The sequence below is a fragment of the Lathamus discolor genome, chromosome 13 (assembly GCF_037157495.1).
Source record: "Lathamus discolor isolate bLatDis1 chromosome 13, bLatDis1.hap1, whole genome shotgun sequence".
In the NCBI taxonomy this organism is placed as follows: Eukaryota; Metazoa; Chordata; class Aves; order Psittaciformes; family Psittacidae; genus Lathamus; species Lathamus discolor.
In genome coordinates this window covers 12084974-12102395 of record NC_088896.1, presented here as the reverse complement: position 1 = coordinate 12102395, position 17422 = coordinate 12084974, and the positions used below count along the sequence as shown (strand labels likewise).

The following is a 17422-nucleotide window of genomic DNA, read 5'->3' as shown; positions in this document are numbered from 1 at the left end:
TTTCAGGAAGAAGTGAATAATGGATAAAATGAAGCCAGGTGGTACTTCAGAAGAAAAAAGGCATTTCCATTGCATCTCAGAGCTCCACATCACCCCTGTGATGTCTTCCCAGACATTTTCCTTTAGCTCAGTTACCTGTAAATGATTCCTGCTTTATCATCCTTTATCTGGCAGTTCATCTCCCAAGCAAATTCAAATGTAATGGACTTTGGATAAGGGAAGTCTGTCAACAACATGAGTTCTTTGTGAAGAATTAAGGTCTGGAATTATTCCGTGGGCCTTGATTGAGCCTCAGAGATGTGCATGGGTGCGTGTCTCAAAACATGTGGGTTTAATAGGAGATGGAATTTTTCCCCATTGTAGGATCCCGGGCAGGCTGAATGACAGGAGGACCCCTCTGGGAGAGCTGAACTGGATCTTCACCGCTATCACAGACACCATCGCCTGGAATGTCTTGCCTAGAGGTAAGGCTTGGGCGGGCGAACCGAGTCTGCTCAGGAGCGAGCATCACTTATTCACAGTACAAGGGTGAAGAGTGAGATAAATGAGGCACTGACAGGAGGAGAAAATGAAAGCCTGCTATGGAGAGCACAGATCAGACTGGATCTCAAGGCTAGTTAAACTTTTTAATTCACTCATTTTACCAGAAGCATTTCAGCAACCTGATCATTAGAAACCAGAAGGGCTTTTTCTAGTGCTAACATGATTGCTTTAAGCTTGAATGATTCTCGTTCTTGCTGTACTTGTACAGAGCAATCTGTTTTCTTCCAGCCTTTGTTAGTATCACAAATAAAGGGTTCTTTCCTCCTTGCTGGTAAGGCAGCCTGGGTTCCCCACCAGTAACTTCATCCCATTTCTCCTATCCCTGTTGTGCCTTGAATTGGTAACTCTGGAGCATGGGTGGCCAAATGTGTGAACAGTCTTCCAGCTACACTCTTCCTGATGCTCAGCACTACCTAAATTCATCTTTTCTTCTATGGAAGACAGCACATTTGCTATCTTTTAGGATTCATTTTGGCTTCTTACAAGCACAGCCAACTGCCAGTTTACAGGTGTGTAGTTCTTGATTCAATAGTACACAGAGGTCCTTTTCTCCCTCAGTAACTTCCGAAAACTCGGGCTGAAACACCAACAAGGGAATTTTATCTAAAAAAGGGCCAAAAAGAACCTGATATAGAAAAGTATTTGATTCTGTTAATGTAAAATGGAGAGTTGCTGTGTTGCTTTAAGGGAACTCAGAGGCAGGATTTCCTTTTGACAGTTGTCATATCATGTCACTGCAGAGCCGGTGTAGAGTCCATCGAACTGGAATTAGATGTTAACATGGTTTTGTGTTTTAATCGATTTTTGCATGTTACCTGAAGCACTGAAGCTATGGACACACCCCCCCAGTAACTCACGTGCTCTCTTGGCAGACCTTTTCCAGAAGCTCTTCAGGCAGGACCTGCTTGTGGCCAGTTTATTTCGGAACTTTCTCTTGGCAGAAAGGATTATGAGATCCTACAACTGCACCCCGGTGAGCAGCCCCCGCCTGCCTCCCACCTACATGCACGCCATGTGGTAAGTGACAGCCAGTGGTTTCAGAGGCACGTGCTGGTGCCTTGAGGAGATTTCGGGCTCTGTACTCATGAAAGGTTGTTACTGCTGAAATCTGCACAGTGCTTTGCTGGTTTAGCCGGGATCAAAACTGAAACAGCCTGGGGCAGCATTATAGCCGTCTCTGTGCATACATGATTATAATGCAGTTCTGTGATACAGCAGCATCAGGTCACTCCAGTCTTTCCCTCCAAATAGAAGAGTTGGGCATCTGCTACCTTTATTTTCCCAAAGTAAAGCTGATCACAGATTGGGAAGGGTGGGGAGAGCTGAGGACTTGAGGGACAAAAATTCTTAACTTGGGATGCTGAAGTAGAAGAAATTCTTTGCTGCAGAGTTCATCAACTTTTGGTGGTGCTTTTAGGATGATTAATGGAAATGGAGGTGGCACCATTATTGAAAAGCTCTTAAAGGGGGGGTTGACTGTCAAACCAATGTCCCGTGAACAATAATAATAAAAATAACAGTAATACCAAAAATGTTGGCTTTTATTTATTCACTATGATTAAGAATAGAACAGTACAAGATTTGGCTAAGTAGAAGCTGGTACAGTCAAGCTATCATAGTTCCTGTAGGAGATCATGATAGCTGGGTAGCATGCTAAAAGGCTAATAAAACAACAGGTAAAGGTAGCTGAGTGGGCTTAATCTGCCTGCACTTTTGATGTGTTTCCTCCATAAAATTGTGGAGGAAAATGAATGTATGGAGTGGTGGTGATCAGTGCAGGGCTGATAGCAGCAATCATGGCATGGTTTCCCCGAGCTAACGACAGAGTCCCCCCAGCAGTTGCAGGTGGAAGCTATCGCTGCGGAGGCGTTTGCTGGCAATTGTGAAGCTGCTTTAATTATTGAAGAGCGTGGAGGCAACAGGAGGCTTCGGATGGAGTAGTTGGAGCTGGGCAGCCTCACTAAGTGTGCTGCGAGCTTGTACCCAGCGAATTATGTTCTTCACCTTGCGTGACATGAGGGACTGGGCTGTTTGTCAGTGAGGAGCAGAAAAGCCTCCAGAGTTCAGATGGTGGCTCTGAGGTGATGCTGCTGTTGGATGTGGCTCATCTCAAGCAGCAGAACCATGTTGCAGAAGGTGGAACACGACTGCAGAAATGTTGAAATTAAACCAGTAAATCTCTGGAGTTATTTATAGCTCATTGCCAGCATATTAAAAGCCTCTATTTCCAGTTCCTCATGGGAGTATAATTCATTCTTATTGCCAGCGTATTAAAAGCCTGTATTTTGGTTTCCTATGAGAGTATGGCTTGACGTGGAGTTGGTGTTGCTGTTCACATGCTGAACCACAGGAATGAAATCCCTGGATCTTGTTCTGTATCTTATGGAGCTACATGGTAGCGTGATGGATTCTAGATGTCCATTCCTTGCTTGTACTGTATTTCTCCTGCTGCAGAATGGTGCTGTAAATACCTCTGTAAAGCTCCCCAGACCATACCACAGGTTAACAGCATCATCACTACTTTTTAGGATTTACCAGAAGAAGAAACTCTCAGAAGTCACCCACAAGGCTCTTTTCCTTGTGAATTCCACACGCAAAGCAGGCAGCCAGTGAGCAGAGAATCCTTTGACACATTTTATTCAGTGTCCTCCAAAAAATGTGCAGTTGGAAGCAAATGTGGTAAAGGGAAAATTCCACTTTTGTCAGGGGTGGCTCAGTTCATTAGTGTGAACTTTCAGCAGGGACAGATTTAGAAACTAATTTAGGGCTTGCTTAAATGTTTTCTAAAAATAGTCACTTATCTGTCACCTTTCATTCAAGAATTTTCTAATGGATCCCTGATCTGCAGCCTCCAAACCCACTTTAGTGTTTAGATAACCTCGGTGATGTGACTGGAGGGCAGGACAGTTGGCCAAAGGAGTGTTGGAAAGGAGGGAGACTTCCAACATGACTTGGTGATTGCATTGAATCCACATCCGTATCGTTGCATGGTGGATGATGCAGCAAGGGTTTGCTGATTGCTGGTTTATTTGAGGTCCTTCACTAATTTTTTCCATTCCCAGCATGTCAGACAGTGTTCTGGGGAGTGAGTCCTGGCTTCTGGGTTGTCAGCAATGCTCATTTGGGTTTTAACTTACTGCTCACAGTCAAAGTGGTGGTGTGTTGTTATAGCTTCCCCAGTACATATGTGCATATATCCTCTTCTCTTCCATTATCCTCTGGGGGCTCATCTGGGCTTTTCTTCTCCATTCACAAAGGCACTGTGGGATTACTCTGTTATGTCTGTTGTGCTGTTGGACACAAGCTGTTCTGCACGTTCACAGCCGGGGTAGTGACTGGAACTGGGTGTTTCCCTGGAGTCATGCTCAAACGTCTCATGATCCGGGGATCTGGCCTGGTGGTACAGGAGCACGGGGGCTGCAGGGGGTCGGAGTTCCATTGGTTTAGCCCTTTGGAAGCAACTTTTAATGATTCTGACCTATACAATTGTTGTTCTATCAACTCGCTTGGGAGACCACTGTCACCTCCCTGTTCATCACCGGCTTTACCCCAGTAGTTGAGGAAGAGTGAAAACTTTTAAGGGAAAATCTGACCCACAAGCTGCCAGTCTCTTCATTTCAGCAAGAGAACTGTGTTTAGGAATCAGGAGAGCTCATCTCAGTGACCTTGCCCTCTCTGTTGGGCTCTGACATATTCCCGTTGTGTCTTTCTTATTGTATTGGCTTTCTCTGGTTCACCTGTTCAGGCATGAACCCTCCCGGGCACAGGCTGTGGGTTGTGTTTGCCTAGTGCCTCGCACTGTAGGTTCTTGACTGCTGCAGGCGCTACTATAATACAGGTATTAATATTAATATATATTGATCGGCTGTACTGTTCGGCTTCCAGAGTTGTTCCCTCTATTGTGCAATAAGAATAGGAGGCCTGATGCTCTGTCAGCATCTTCATCTCTGTTGTGATGGATTATGGTTTATATGTTACTGCTGTTGCCAGCAAGTTATATTCACAGCCTTTGAAAGGACCTAATAATGCATTTGGAAATACCTCCTAACACAGGTCATATATTAAAACAAAGTACCTTAATTATGTTTTGGAAGAGCTTTGATTTGTCCATTATAGAAATATTGCACTAGCGTGTACAGTGATCATGAGATTCGGGTTGGAAGTAAGTCATAACACACTGCAAATAAAATAAGCTTGGAATTCTGGCTGCAAAGAAAACCATTATGTAGCAACACAATTAAAGGTGGGAGAGGAGCTGAGAGAGTGTGGCAGGATGGATGCAGGGCTGCTCGACTGGCTCAGAGAAGGGAGTCTCTGAGCTACAGGGAGAGGCTGTGTATGGCAGCAAGGAGGGATTGTTCAAAAGGGTATTTGGAACTGCTTGGCATTTGAAGGATGAGATTAATTCAGATTACACTGAATTTTAACCAGAGTTTTCTGTGTGTCTGTGTGTTCGTCTTAACATCTCCAAGACCCATTAGCGGACTGTGGATAGTATAATGGAGACAAGGGGAAAAATAGCAAAGCATGTGCTTTAAGTTGTGTCTAGAGCACAGGGGAATGCATTGGTAGAAGAAAGGAGGGTTTCAGAGTTGTACTAAGTATTCACAGCAATAACAGTTGTTCGCAGACACCTGTGTCTGAGCAGCTTCCAGCCGGACCCCTGGAGGGGCCTTGGGAGTTCCCAGTGTCCCTGAGGAGCAGGAGAATCAGCCGAAGTCCGACATCCAGTCAAGCAGGGGCCGTGGCTGAACTGTACTCTTTGGTGGCTCCTCAGCATGACTGTCCCAGTAAGAAATACTCATTTTCACCAATCTCCTGTGTGGTGCAGTATGTTACAAACTGTTCCTGGAAGAAGAGAGAATGTTAATAAGAATACATTATAAAAACATGTGATACGAGGATTCAAAGCATCAGACACTGACTCAGCCCAGAAACAAGTGTCAGGAAAGGTGCTTTCCTGTTCTGCAGGTCCCACCACACATGTGGCTGAAGGAAGACTAATGCTCACCTCCCCAGCTGTGCTTCATTTCCGTGGTTAGAGTGTCATTGTGGGCTTCCATTACCAGCTGATTCCTGGGTTTGCCCCATCAAGCAGTCACCGAGCAGAGCTGGAGCTCTCAGCTGTCTGTTCCTTGCTTGAAAGTCCAAACTGTGCAGCACCTCTGGCAAGCAATAAAGGCACTGGATGAGCTCACGTTAAATTATTAAGAGTTTCATCGCTCCTGCTGTAATGAAGCTGGGATTGGGCTGAGTGGGGATAGATGGAGTCTGGGGGTGCATGAATAGGGACTTTGTGCTGAAGGGTAAGAGAAATTGAAATTAGAATACAGAGACAAAGTAGATGAGTATTTGTGTTGTGGGAGGAGTTAATGATGGATTTCGGGGCAGCTCTTTCCCTGTTTAATTTTTATTGTAGAATTATGGAAAATGCCTTTTCATTTTTAATTTTCATGTAATCTGAAGTGCAGTATCCTTGTGCAGGGTGATCCCTTGCATCTTGTGCATTGAGTAACCTTACATTAAGTGTGTGATAGCTTCCGACTTAACAGGGGGTGCAAAGGAGAGGTGTTCTCTCTTCTTATGCACGTGCTCCATCCATTTGTTGTACCTACAGAGCAATTAGGATAACATAGTATAACAAACACACACACACCCCCCCCCATTCTTTAGTAGCATAACGTAGTGCAGTTGGAGCACTGCAGTGTCTCAGCAGGTCATTGCCCCATGGATAGTGTCATCTTGTCGTGGTGGGGGCCCAGGCTTGCTGGATGGGCACAGTGAAGAGAAGAAAGAACGATGTGGGGGTATTGCCAAACTCTTTTTGGTACCTGATGTGGTGAAAACAAATCTTCCACAGCGCTTTGCAAACAGCAGTCTCTGCAGGGAAGGGAGAGCAGGAGTGATCTCTTGGGTTGGCTTTCATAAATCACTGGGAGGGTGCGACACCACCCATCCTTGTTCACTGCTGCTCCATAATTTATCTCTTGTTTGTGTGCTGAAGTGGAATATTAGTTTAGTGAGCAGGTCTGTGGTGTACCCACCTCTCTGGTTCCCCCTGGCATATTAAAACAGTCAATCACTGCTCCTCCTTCCCACCACCAGCCATTATTTTCACAATGACTGTAACAAGTGGTTTTCCCCTTCTGTTTCCCTCATGTATTCCATGGCATTAGTCCTTTACCATTCATCTGGGGCTTGTTTTGAATCTTTTAATTGTTGTAATGCTGTTTAATGCCATCACCAACACAGGGAGTTACCTGTGGGGCAGCTCATGGGCAACCTAAAGCCTTACAAGCCATGTGCTGGGCTGGTTTGAAAGGCTGGAGAATCACTTCAAGTCTCTTTCACAGCTGGTGTTACTCAGCAACACTAGATTGGGTAAGCAGTAATGTTAAGACTTCACGTTGGTGATTACTCTTTGGAAAGGTTGAGTAATGCTCGTGGCTGCATTGGCTGGTTTTGGAAGCATAAAACGATTTTGTTTTAATCTAAAATATCTTTTTAAATTTTAGTTTCTTCTTTCTGATAACACTTAAAACCTTTGAGATTTGGCCTTGCAGGGCTGCTTTGGATGTTTTTATAGTGGCATTAGTGCTTCTTACCTACAGTGAGGAGCTCGGCATCTTAGCACTGTGCCTCTGCAGTCTAATGACCTGTGCAGAACCCTTCTATAGACAGCCAAAATCAAACTGGTTGTCCCTGATCTCTAAACTTTCTCCTGTCTAATAAAACGTCTCTCAAAGGCACAAAGTATTGATGGGTTTTAGTGTTTGAGAGAATTTCTGTAGGTGCTGGTGCCCATTCCTCCAAGAAACCTGTAAGTCAGAAATGCTCCTTCTTTACCTGAAGGAAATGATCTTTGTATTTGCGCTAATTGACTTTGCCTCTGCCACAACCAGGAATAACTGTTTCATCAGCTCTGTGTAAACAGTTTCTCTGCAGCATGGGTCTTTATTGAGCATGTGGGGAGTATTTCTTGCCATGCTTCGATTATCTCTTGATTGCCTCTTAATTATATTGGCAGCACATTGTCAAGTGGAAGGTGAGAAACAGAGGGACAAGGTCTGGGGCAACTAAACCGAGCTGCATCTCCTGAATCTGGAGGAAAAATACAGGAGCCTTTAAGTTTATTCTGCCGTCTAATTGGGGTGATGGTTTTCAGTTGAGAACAGCCTCCAGTTAGACTAATTGGATGGATTTCATGTGGTGGTTGTTCGAATGGAAGGCTTTGTTTGACTCCAAACAGTGTGATTTAGGAACTTATTAGAGCAGGTAACTAAAGCACACTGTATTGATTATCACCTATGGCCTCATGTCTGCAAATGTTCCTGGGAGAAGAAACATTGCTCAGTGTATTGATGTTACCACATGATGGCCATGAGCCATGGAAGAGCAAATGTGGTTGAGGAGCAAATTAGTTCCTTCTATGTCAGAAACCCAGCGGATGGTGGTTTAGCTCAGCCCTTCAGAGAGTGCACTAATTCATATGTTAAAGTGAGAAGTGTGTGTGAAACATCAATGGATAGAGGTAGGCTAATTGTTTCTGGGGTAAAAAGTAACGGTTTCACTTTCTAGAGGTGTGTTAGGAATGTTGGAGACTAAATGCATGGACTTTAGTTTGGTTTTTGAGTTTGTGAGGCTGTTGAAGCAAACTGTAGCACATTTTGTTTGCACTGAATCAGGTTCCTTGGCCACTGTGTGTAATTTACGTGCTGTGACAACTGTAGCACTAAAATATTGCCAATTACAAGACTTCAGCCCTTAAATAGTATAGGGGATAAGTGTGAAAACAGAAATCTTTCAGTGTTTCCTCTCCTAGCTTAGCGCGTCCTGGGGTGACTCATGGAGAGCTGATCTGTAATGAGGCTGCCATGCAAAACCCGGCTCGGAATTAGATTACTGGAGAGAGAGTCACTTGTCTCAGCGCTGTGTGCAGTGACACGGCAGCGGTGTGGAGGATGTGAAAAGGGGGAATTAAGGTACTGGTGTAGGTGTATCCATGAATTTTGGGCTGGAGGGCCCATCAGCAGGAATGCATCTACCTCAGCTGCTCTCCTGTGACCGGAATACAGAGTGAGGCAGGGTTTGGGTCCGTACAGAGGGGTGTGCTGGAGGGTTGTGGGTTGGAGCTAATCCAGGGTTGAGCTCATCTATTTTTGCATGAGGACAGGTGTATAACAGGACTTCAGTTCACTCTGGCTTCTCTCTGCATCACAGAGAGGACCAGGGTCTGTGAACTTCAGCCAGGGATCTCTTTACCTTGCCCCCATTTTGTTCATCAGCCTGATGCTGGACCAGACCTTCTCGCTGTTCATCTGAATAGTTCTCATATGGTGTGTTTGTCTTTAGAAGAAGGGAATATTAAGCATTTCTAAGCCACTCGGACAACGTTGCTTTGTCCACATGCTTGTATGATCAGGATTTAAGTTTACCTTGATATTACTTAGGACTAACCTGTGATAACTTCTCTTCCTTCTCTCACCTTTTCTCCTCTAGGCAAGCTTGGGACCTTGCAGTTGATATTTGCCTTTCCCAATTACCTACAATTATAGAGGAAGGAACTGCCTTTAGGGTAAGTTGGGTGATGCCTTGACATCCTGTGTGCCCAGTTTAAAGCAGGTTTTCAGTGACAGATGTGATTTCTTGCATGTTTTGCCTAGAAGTTACAGTGGGTAGAGCTATCAACATGCTGTCACAGCTCGGACTTTGTGAGCTGGCTGGGCTCGAGTCCTCTTCTGAGCTATTCCTTATGCTTCCATTTAAAATCCAGTGTGATTAACACCATGTAGGTGCCTGCTCTGCAGAGAGGGGACAAGTATTAACCTGCGGAACATCTCTGAGACACCTACGGGGATAGGAAGTTTGGCTGTTGGTTTGGGAGGGAGTGGAAAAGGCTCAGCTCTGCACTGTGACAAATGATGGAGCAGACACATCTCTGGATTTCTTGTGTTCCAATCAACATCTTGCCCTCAAACCTCTTGATTTATGCCCATCAAGATGATTTGTTGTAAGGGAGAGGAGGTGAGCTGCTGCTGGCCAGCGGTAATCCTGGGAGGAATTGCTCAGCGCAAGGCAGGGAAAGGGACGCTGTGGGCTTAGTCAGCCTGGTTCATATCCAGGCTGGCAGAAACACCTCTCGGTGTCCAGGGTATCAGAAGGCCGGGTGAGTCACAGCATTACCTTTACCTGCTGCCATCCATTCACCAGCCACGCTGCGGGTTGAGAGTCCAGCCTGGCCCTGCATAAAGCGATCAGCAATCTCCTCAGGGCTGGTTTGTTTCAGCAGCACATCATAAACCATGTGTGTTTGATTCCTGCGTATTCTCTAGGTGTTCTTGCCTAGTCAGATCTGGAAAATCCGATAACCTGGTGGAGGAGGGTGCCTGGGGAGCCACTGGCCTCTGGCGAGTTTGGGTTGGTTCATTCTCCCTCCTCCCATCTCCCTCCTGCCTCCTTCCCACTCGGTTTCTGTTCCCTGTGGATTTCTAGCTGGCAGCTGCTGTGTGCTTTGGTCAGTATTTCTCAGACTCAGCTTGCACCACATATTTGGGATGATGGATGACAAAAGGAGCGTTTCCTCAGGCACTGCTGCACTGGCAGGGGATGCTGGTGTGCCCAGGGACCATCCGAGTGTGCGCTGCGCAGTAGAGTGTTCTGGGGAGTAATATCAGGTGACGGGCAGGTCACTGCTGGTGTTGGGAGACAGGAGATGCTCTGTGCATTGAGCAGGTTCACAGGACTGAAACGTGCTGCAGGATGTCAGATCTCACCAAGTAACCCATCCCTGGCTGTGCTCAAGGCCAGGCTGGACACAGGGGCTTGGAGCAACCTGCTCTAGTAGAAGGTGTCCCTGCCCATGGCAGCGGGTTGGAACAGGATGAGCTTTAAGGTCCCTTCCAACCCTTACCACCCTGGGATTCTATGAAATGTGTGTCAACTAAAAGAAATAGGTTTTGGAAACCATAAACTGTGTGAGTCTGTAAGTGCTGAGACTGTTGGCTTCACTGTGTTTGGTTTTGTTTTTAACTCAAGTCTGCATTCCTGTCCTTGCTCCAACAGCACAGCCCCTTCTTTGCGGAGCAGCTGACGGCATTCCAGGTCTGGCTGACCATGGGTGTGGAGAACCGCAACCCCCCGGAGCAGCTCCCCATTGTCCTGCAGGTGAGAGCCCGGGTGCCAGCGGGCACGGAAACCACGTGGGCTCCTGCAGGATGAGCTGCAGCTGACTGGGTGTTTGTTGGACCTGTGCAGATGAAGGCCAAGTGCTTTTCTTCCCCCATACCTTCACTCTGTATCAGTATGAGGCTCTGCTGCCTCCTCCTTTCTCTGAAGTAGCAAGACTTTTTCACAGAGTAGCCCATCTTTGTTGTGTTCTCCTGTAGTATCTCCTCTTGTATGCCAGCTCCACCAGGCAGAGACTTTTATCTTCTCTCTGTTTTCAGAAAGTGAAGCTACTGTGCTGTAAATAGTTTGGAAATGGCTCCTTTATCTCTCTGGTACAGTCTGGAAAGTGTTCCCCTTAATGGGATGCTGAAACAAGTCTCTGAAGACCATGCCTGGAAGGAATGTAGAGTTCTGGTAGGCATTTGCTCAGACTAGACAAAGTTCATAAGTATAAAGGAGAAGTAAATCTACTAGAAACAGAACCCCTCATTTCAAACAATATTTTATGGCAAGGCACATATTACAGTTGTCATCTGCTCTTGCCCTCTCCTCCCTAGGAGCTTGTATTGACAGAAATATAAACCCTTGTCACAGCAGCTGAGGTCTCTTCTGTACCAGGCAGCAAAATTTAAGCTCTTTCTGTTTGAAGGACCGTGGTTCCAGTCTCTTGTACAAGGATATGTGATTCCTTTCACTAAATGTGTGAAGACTTGCCTGCCCTCTGTTAGCTACCAGCTTGTTTTGTGACTGACAGCACCATCAATCTCTGTAAAACCAAATCTTAATTTCCCTGAGCCTCGCAAGCCTTGGGAGATCAGCTGGATAAAGAGATGTAGGGTTTATCTCTGTCGCTGCAATGGGAGAAGGCAGGCTTCTGCTCTAGCACCAACTTTGCTGCTTTCCAGTGAACTATTTGGCTGGAGAGGGCTCTGCAGGGAGCTTAACCTTGCAGTGGAATTGAGAGGTCAGCTGGCAAAGGAACCTGCTTCATGTCCTGGAGCAAAATGAGCCAGGACAACATAATTATTCTTATAATTACAGCATATTAATTGTATGGTGGAATATGATTGCTTGGTGACAGGTCTGAGGTACTTTGAATCGGAGACCAACTGATCAGGAGAGGGAAGGAAGGGCATCTCAGACCCCTTTGGGGTGTCTTTTTTTGCTTTGATCCCTTAAGAGTGTGCTTAGACCATGCTGCTGTAGTCTAACAAAGGCTGATTCTGTTTTCCATTTGGATATGCCCCTGGGAAAAGACCATACTTGAGTGCCAGGGCCCTGCTGCCAGCCGTGCATGGATTTGTCACAGACAGGGAAATGGTCCTTTGTAAATGGCCTTTTAATTGACTTCCAGAAGTTGCTTTCCATGTTGAATTCTTGCTGTGCATGGGACAGGCTGCACTCAGGTACTGTCCTGGTTCAGAGAAGAGAGGAGTCAGCAAAGAGAAGCTGGTGTAAGCACAGCCTGAGTGGCAGATGCTCCATTCTCATGGAGGTGCCTCCTACCACAACATCTCCAGTGTGCGTGGCCGAGAGCAGCATTTGCCCCACAGACAGCCATGGGGACAGCACTGCTGCAATCTCCTTCTTCCATCCTGTGTTTGCTTGGAGATGCCTGCTGAAACATCGACTTTTATTTCTAAACTACCCTCTTTTGTCCTGGCTAATCTCTAACCTGTGCGTGTGGACGTTATTAGGTTCCTTATCCTCTGTTCAGGAACAGAGCTGTACAGACGTCAGGGTGGGACATGAGGCAGTGCTTTGTCCAGTCCATCATTTCAGTAAAGGTTCATAAGTCATGCACAGACTCCCCCATCCTCACCCAAGTCTCTAGAACTTGTGTCAGTTTTGGCTTCAAGTTATTGTGCAGATCAGTTGGGAAAGTGGGAACAGAGAAGCCTGGGAGAGGCTGGTGGCTTTTGGGGTTTTAAAAATAACAAAACGGAGCCCTCAAAATAGGAAACGATTTGGTTAAGGGGTCTGTGGGATGCAGGCACTGTTGAGAAGTGGCTTTGCATTGTCACCTGGCAATGCTTTTCAATTACATCTGGTTTTCCCCAGCTCTGACAGAATTTGTGGATTTACTTGTTTCTGAAGGTCAGGGCCAGCAGCACTGTTATCCCTGTGCCTCCCGTTGCCTGCGTTAAGCACCCAGTGTCCAACATGCTCCTCTCTGTCCTTTCAGCTTCCTGTGCCCTGGTTTCTAGCACTGCTTTAATCTCAACCAGCTGCCCCTGTTATTCCTGTGCTGGGCACCTTTAAAGCACATTGATAATCACGCCAAGTTCTGTAGTGAGTTTATGGAATAGGCTGGTGCCAACTAGGGCAGGGCGACCAAAATCCTTTCTCTTATGACCTGAGCCTGAGCTCTGATACTCAGGGGTGAAACTGTTGCAGTGGTTAACACATCTTCCTGTTGTCCTCTTCTGGACTCTTTCTGCACATCTTTAGCATCACTCATTGATAGTATGAACCATGAGCCAAGTCATTTAGTTATTCTTCAATAGCAAACATGAAAAAACAATTTAATTTGAATATGCAGTGTGGAAAAACACTGAGAATGGGATGGAATTGGGGAGCTAAATCAGCGAGTCTCTCAGCCCAAGCCCCGTGCTGAGGGATGTTTCTCAATTTAAAGTGAGGATTAAATGTTGCATTCCAATATCTTACATCTGTTAAGGAGATTAAGAACTGAAAGTCTGCCTGTTAATATTTCACACTGGGGTGGGTATAAGCCAGTAAACTACCACCTCATTAGCGTTGTCAGACTCCAGTTTAATGAGATTTTTATTAACGACTAATGTGACCTTTTGCTTCCCTCTTAAGTCTCTTACATCGATTGCCAAGGAAAGCAAAGCCTCTTTTTCTGCTCCTGAGCTCTTTTGAGTAATGGCAGGCTGAGCCTTTTCCTCACCTCTGGATCCTTCCCGCAGATACAGTCACGTTCCTGCTTTGCTGGGGAGAGGCGGGTGGAACACTGAGAGTATCTGAGATCCACAGGGGCTGCTTCATTGGAGCCACTGCTCTTGAGAGAGGAATTAGCAGAGAGAACAAGTGGAGCAATGATGTGGAGATGGAGAATAACTGTGTTCCCAGGAAAATGTTTGCAGGCTCAAGCAAGTCCACAGGAGGCCATGGAGATGCTGTGAGGGCTGGAGCAGCTCTGGAGACAGGCTGAGAGAGCTGGGCTGATTCAGCCTGTCTGAACAATGGCCTTTTCCATTCAGACCATGCTTGTTCCAAGGGATGGAGCAGCCCTGAGGTCCTTTTACATCGGTCTGCACTCACAAGGATATGTATTTGTTCTGCAATAACCCTTCTCCCTGTCCTCTGCAGGTGCTGCTGAGCCAGGTTCACCGGCTGCGGGCTCTGGATTTGCTGGGAAGGTTTTTGGACCTGGGTCCCTGGGCCGTTAGTTTGGTGCGTGAATGTTGTTTGTTGTCTTGTAATGTCGGGTTTACTTCAGGGTAAGGGATAAATACAAGTGATTTATGGGAGGAAGATGGGGAAGATACTCCACCGGTTTGACAAATGGCCAGTGGTTTATGTGTTCATGTGTGTGAAATGGAGCGAGCATCACTAAAAGAAAAGTGGTTTGTATTAATCAGAGAGGCTGGGTAGCTGTTCATTTGCATTAAACAAGGAGTTGTTCCTTGGGAATAGTTTAGTGTAAAATATTGTAAGGGACAAAACAGGAGGGAACATCTGGGACAAATAAGAAGGTTTGTCATGTCAAATAAATAACAGAAAGAGAGCACGTACGTTTATCATCTGCTCTCTCAGCTTACTGCCTGCATCATTTTCATCTCTTCCTTTATCTGTTTGGTCTTTGGATTTTATAAGCTCTTCTGAGAAGGCAGCAGCTGCCTTCTGCATTTGGGAAAGTGGCTAGCGCAGTGCAGATAATAAATAAGAATTAAACAGAGGAGTGGTTTCAAACACTTGTAAATGGAGCTATTTGTTGATAAAAGTAATGAAGACAAACCACCAGCTGGTCGTGGAATAGCTCAATGATGGGACTTTTTAGCAGTTTTCTTTGCTTTCCTTCTCCATCTCAGCCAAGACTCCCTTCTGCAGCTTCACAGACAGCTTAGCCCTCTGTGGTAGGAAGAAAATACGTGTTAAAGGGGATTTTAAGACCTCTGGATTATAAACACTGGGGATCAAAACACAGCTGCACTTCAGCCACAGCCTTTGCTCTGGCTCTGAGGTGCTCTATAGACCTCACTGGGGCTCAGATGTAACCCCCCAAGCCCAGTGCTGTGAGCACAGTCCCCACCATGAGTGTCCTTTACGTTGCACTTGACAAAATGTGACAGCAATCAGTGCGATTCTCAACGTGGTGCACATCCTCCTGCGAGAGCCTCTGCTCCCATAGAAAAAGCAGGGTAAAAAGTCTGTGCAAGGCAAGAAGCCTGTTTAATTTCCAGTGGGAAGGCTGCAATTACTGAGCTTTTGCAATATGTTTACTTGTGAGAGCAAATGGCCCCGTCTGAGGAGAGCGCAGCGTATCGTGAACATTAAATAGCCCAGGCTGGAAGGAGCGAAAGCGAACGCTAGATTAGCTCTGAGTCTCCATGGAGCAAATGAGTCTGAAAATATCTGGTGACATCCAAGATGAAAATGAGCAGCAGAGGGATGCAGAGGGATCCCCTCCCTGCTGGAAATGGATGGAATTGTTTTCTGCCACATTTCTCCTCTGTGGTTAACCAGTGTTTGCTGTTCTCTGCCCCCCCAGGCCCTGTCCGTCGGCATCTTCCCCTATGTGCTGAAGCTGCTCCAGAGTTCAGCTCGTGAGCTGAGGCCTCTCCTGGTCTTCATCTGGGCCAAAATTCTGGCAGTCGACAGTGTAAGTATTTTGAACTTGGCTGTTTCTTTTGGGTTCCAGCCACTTCCCCCTCTCCCCATCTCCACTTTTTCCAGTTGCTTTAGACTTGAGAGTTTCTCATGGGGCACTTCAAAAACACACTGCAGCAGCTGGAGACCAGGATCAAGGGAGACCTTACAACAGCTTCCCAGGAGTCTGACAAGAAACCTGGAGAGGGGCTTTGGACAAGGGCCTGTAAGGGCAGGCCAAGGGGAATGGCTTTAACCTGCCCGAGGGGAGACTGAGCTGAGCTCTTAGGCAGAAGCTCTTCCCTGTGAGGGTGCTGAGGCGCTGGCACAGGGTGCCCAGAGAAGCTGTGGCTGCCCCATCCCTGGCAGTGCTCAAGGCCAGGTTGGACACAGGGGCTTGGAGCAAGCTGCTCCAGTGGAAGGGGTCCCTGCCCGTGGCAGGGGTTGGAGCTGAATGAGCTTTAAGGTTCCTTCAACACAAACCAGACTGGGATTCTCTGATTCTGTATCACTTCAGGATTCAGACAGAATTTTTCTAGAAATAGCAGTAATTTTTGATGACTTTGGACTTGGAACAGGATTTATAAATGAATGCATCTGATGCATTGCAGATGGTTGGCAGAGCAGTATTCACCCCCCAGAGCACAGGTTATTTCTAGCATGGCTCCATGATTTTGGTCTTCTTGACAATATTTTGTACCTTTCGGGCTGAGCCCTGATTTTTGAGGATGGCCTTAGCCAGAGCCCTGGTTGTGGGGTTTAAAATGCATCATAAAGCAGGTAAGTGATTGCTGGTGAATTTGTACAGTTACATGTATGACTCGGTGGTTGGTGGGTGCAGTTATTTGAGCAGTATAAAATTATGAGGAGTGGTGCACACAGTTAGTAGCAGGCATGGTTGTAAGGGACGTGAAAGGGTCTGAGCTGTTTGCAGAAGTTGGATCTTGCCTATTTGAGGGGTTATTTTTGTTTTCTTTCTTCCGTGTTTCCATATTTCAGTATGGAGAATAATACTGCTGGTGTTGGAGTTTTCCCCCGTGTTGATCTGATATTGTCAGGTTTACTTTTATAAATACATTTTCATTAACATCCTAAGAGGATTTTGGAAAGCAAAGAAAATGAAAACTGTTCATCTTCGAGCTACTCTTGAAAAGCTCATTTTTGATGCATGCCTCTCTGCAGCTGATGCTTCAGCCTCAGGTAGGTTTCTGAGTAGGCTCATGTATAATGTACATGGTGTGTCACACCATCCATCACCCTTTCCCATGGGGAAGCTGATCAAGAGGGCTCTTTCCCTCCTGCCACCATCAGTGTTGCTCCCTCCTGTGCTCTGTGCTGATGCCTCCCCCCATTTTTAGCCTCTTAAACTTTGGATTTGGATTTTCTGCCACCATTTCACTCTCCAGCTCCACAGCCAAGTGGTGGAAGGGAGAAGGGAGGAGAGGGCAGCTCCAGGACAGTGCAACGAGTGTGCCAAGGGAGGGGACATGCAGCATCTTGAGCTGTCAGAGCATACGGGGAGCAAGTATGTTGTCATATCAAAAGCAAAAAGAATACTTTCTTCTTGTATGCTCAGTATCAATACAGATGTGTCTTTTCCCCCTCTGATGACACAAGGTTTGCCCATGTATATTGGAAACAAATTCAGTTTCAAACACATCTAACAGAAGCCAGAATCATTGTGAGCACGTTGTGTGGTTCCCAGGTTAAGAGTCTTCTGTAGGCTTCATAGGTAACGTTTGGTAAACAGCACCTTCTGAATCTGAAATACTTGATTTTAAAGGGGAACAAAATCTCCCTGCCTGTAATAAGGATCATAGTCAGGAATTCAAGCAAGACCAAAAAATCTGCACATTAAAGAGAACTGAAAGTGTGA

At 46.1% G+C, this 17422-nt stretch overlaps 1 protein-coding gene across 2 annotated transcripts in view; it reads left to right on the top strand.

The window, feature by feature from the left end:
* RPTOR (regulatory associated protein of MTOR complex 1) overlaps positions 1-17422 on the top strand; it is a 114552-nt gene that overhangs the window by 46128 nt on the left and 51002 nt on the right. For both annotated transcript variants that reach the window (XM_065693373.1, XM_065693372.1), the window contains exons 8-13: positions 364-464; positions 1416-1560; positions 9043-9118; positions 10606-10707; positions 14047-14130; positions 15449-15559. In XM_065693373.1, the coding sequence (XP_065549445.1) occupies positions 364-464; positions 1416-1560; positions 9043-9118; positions 10606-10707; positions 14047-14130; positions 15449-15559 (619 nt within the window). The remainder of the gene's footprint in view (positions 1-363; positions 465-1415; positions 1561-9042; positions 9119-10605; positions 10708-14046; positions 14131-15448; positions 15560-17422) is intronic.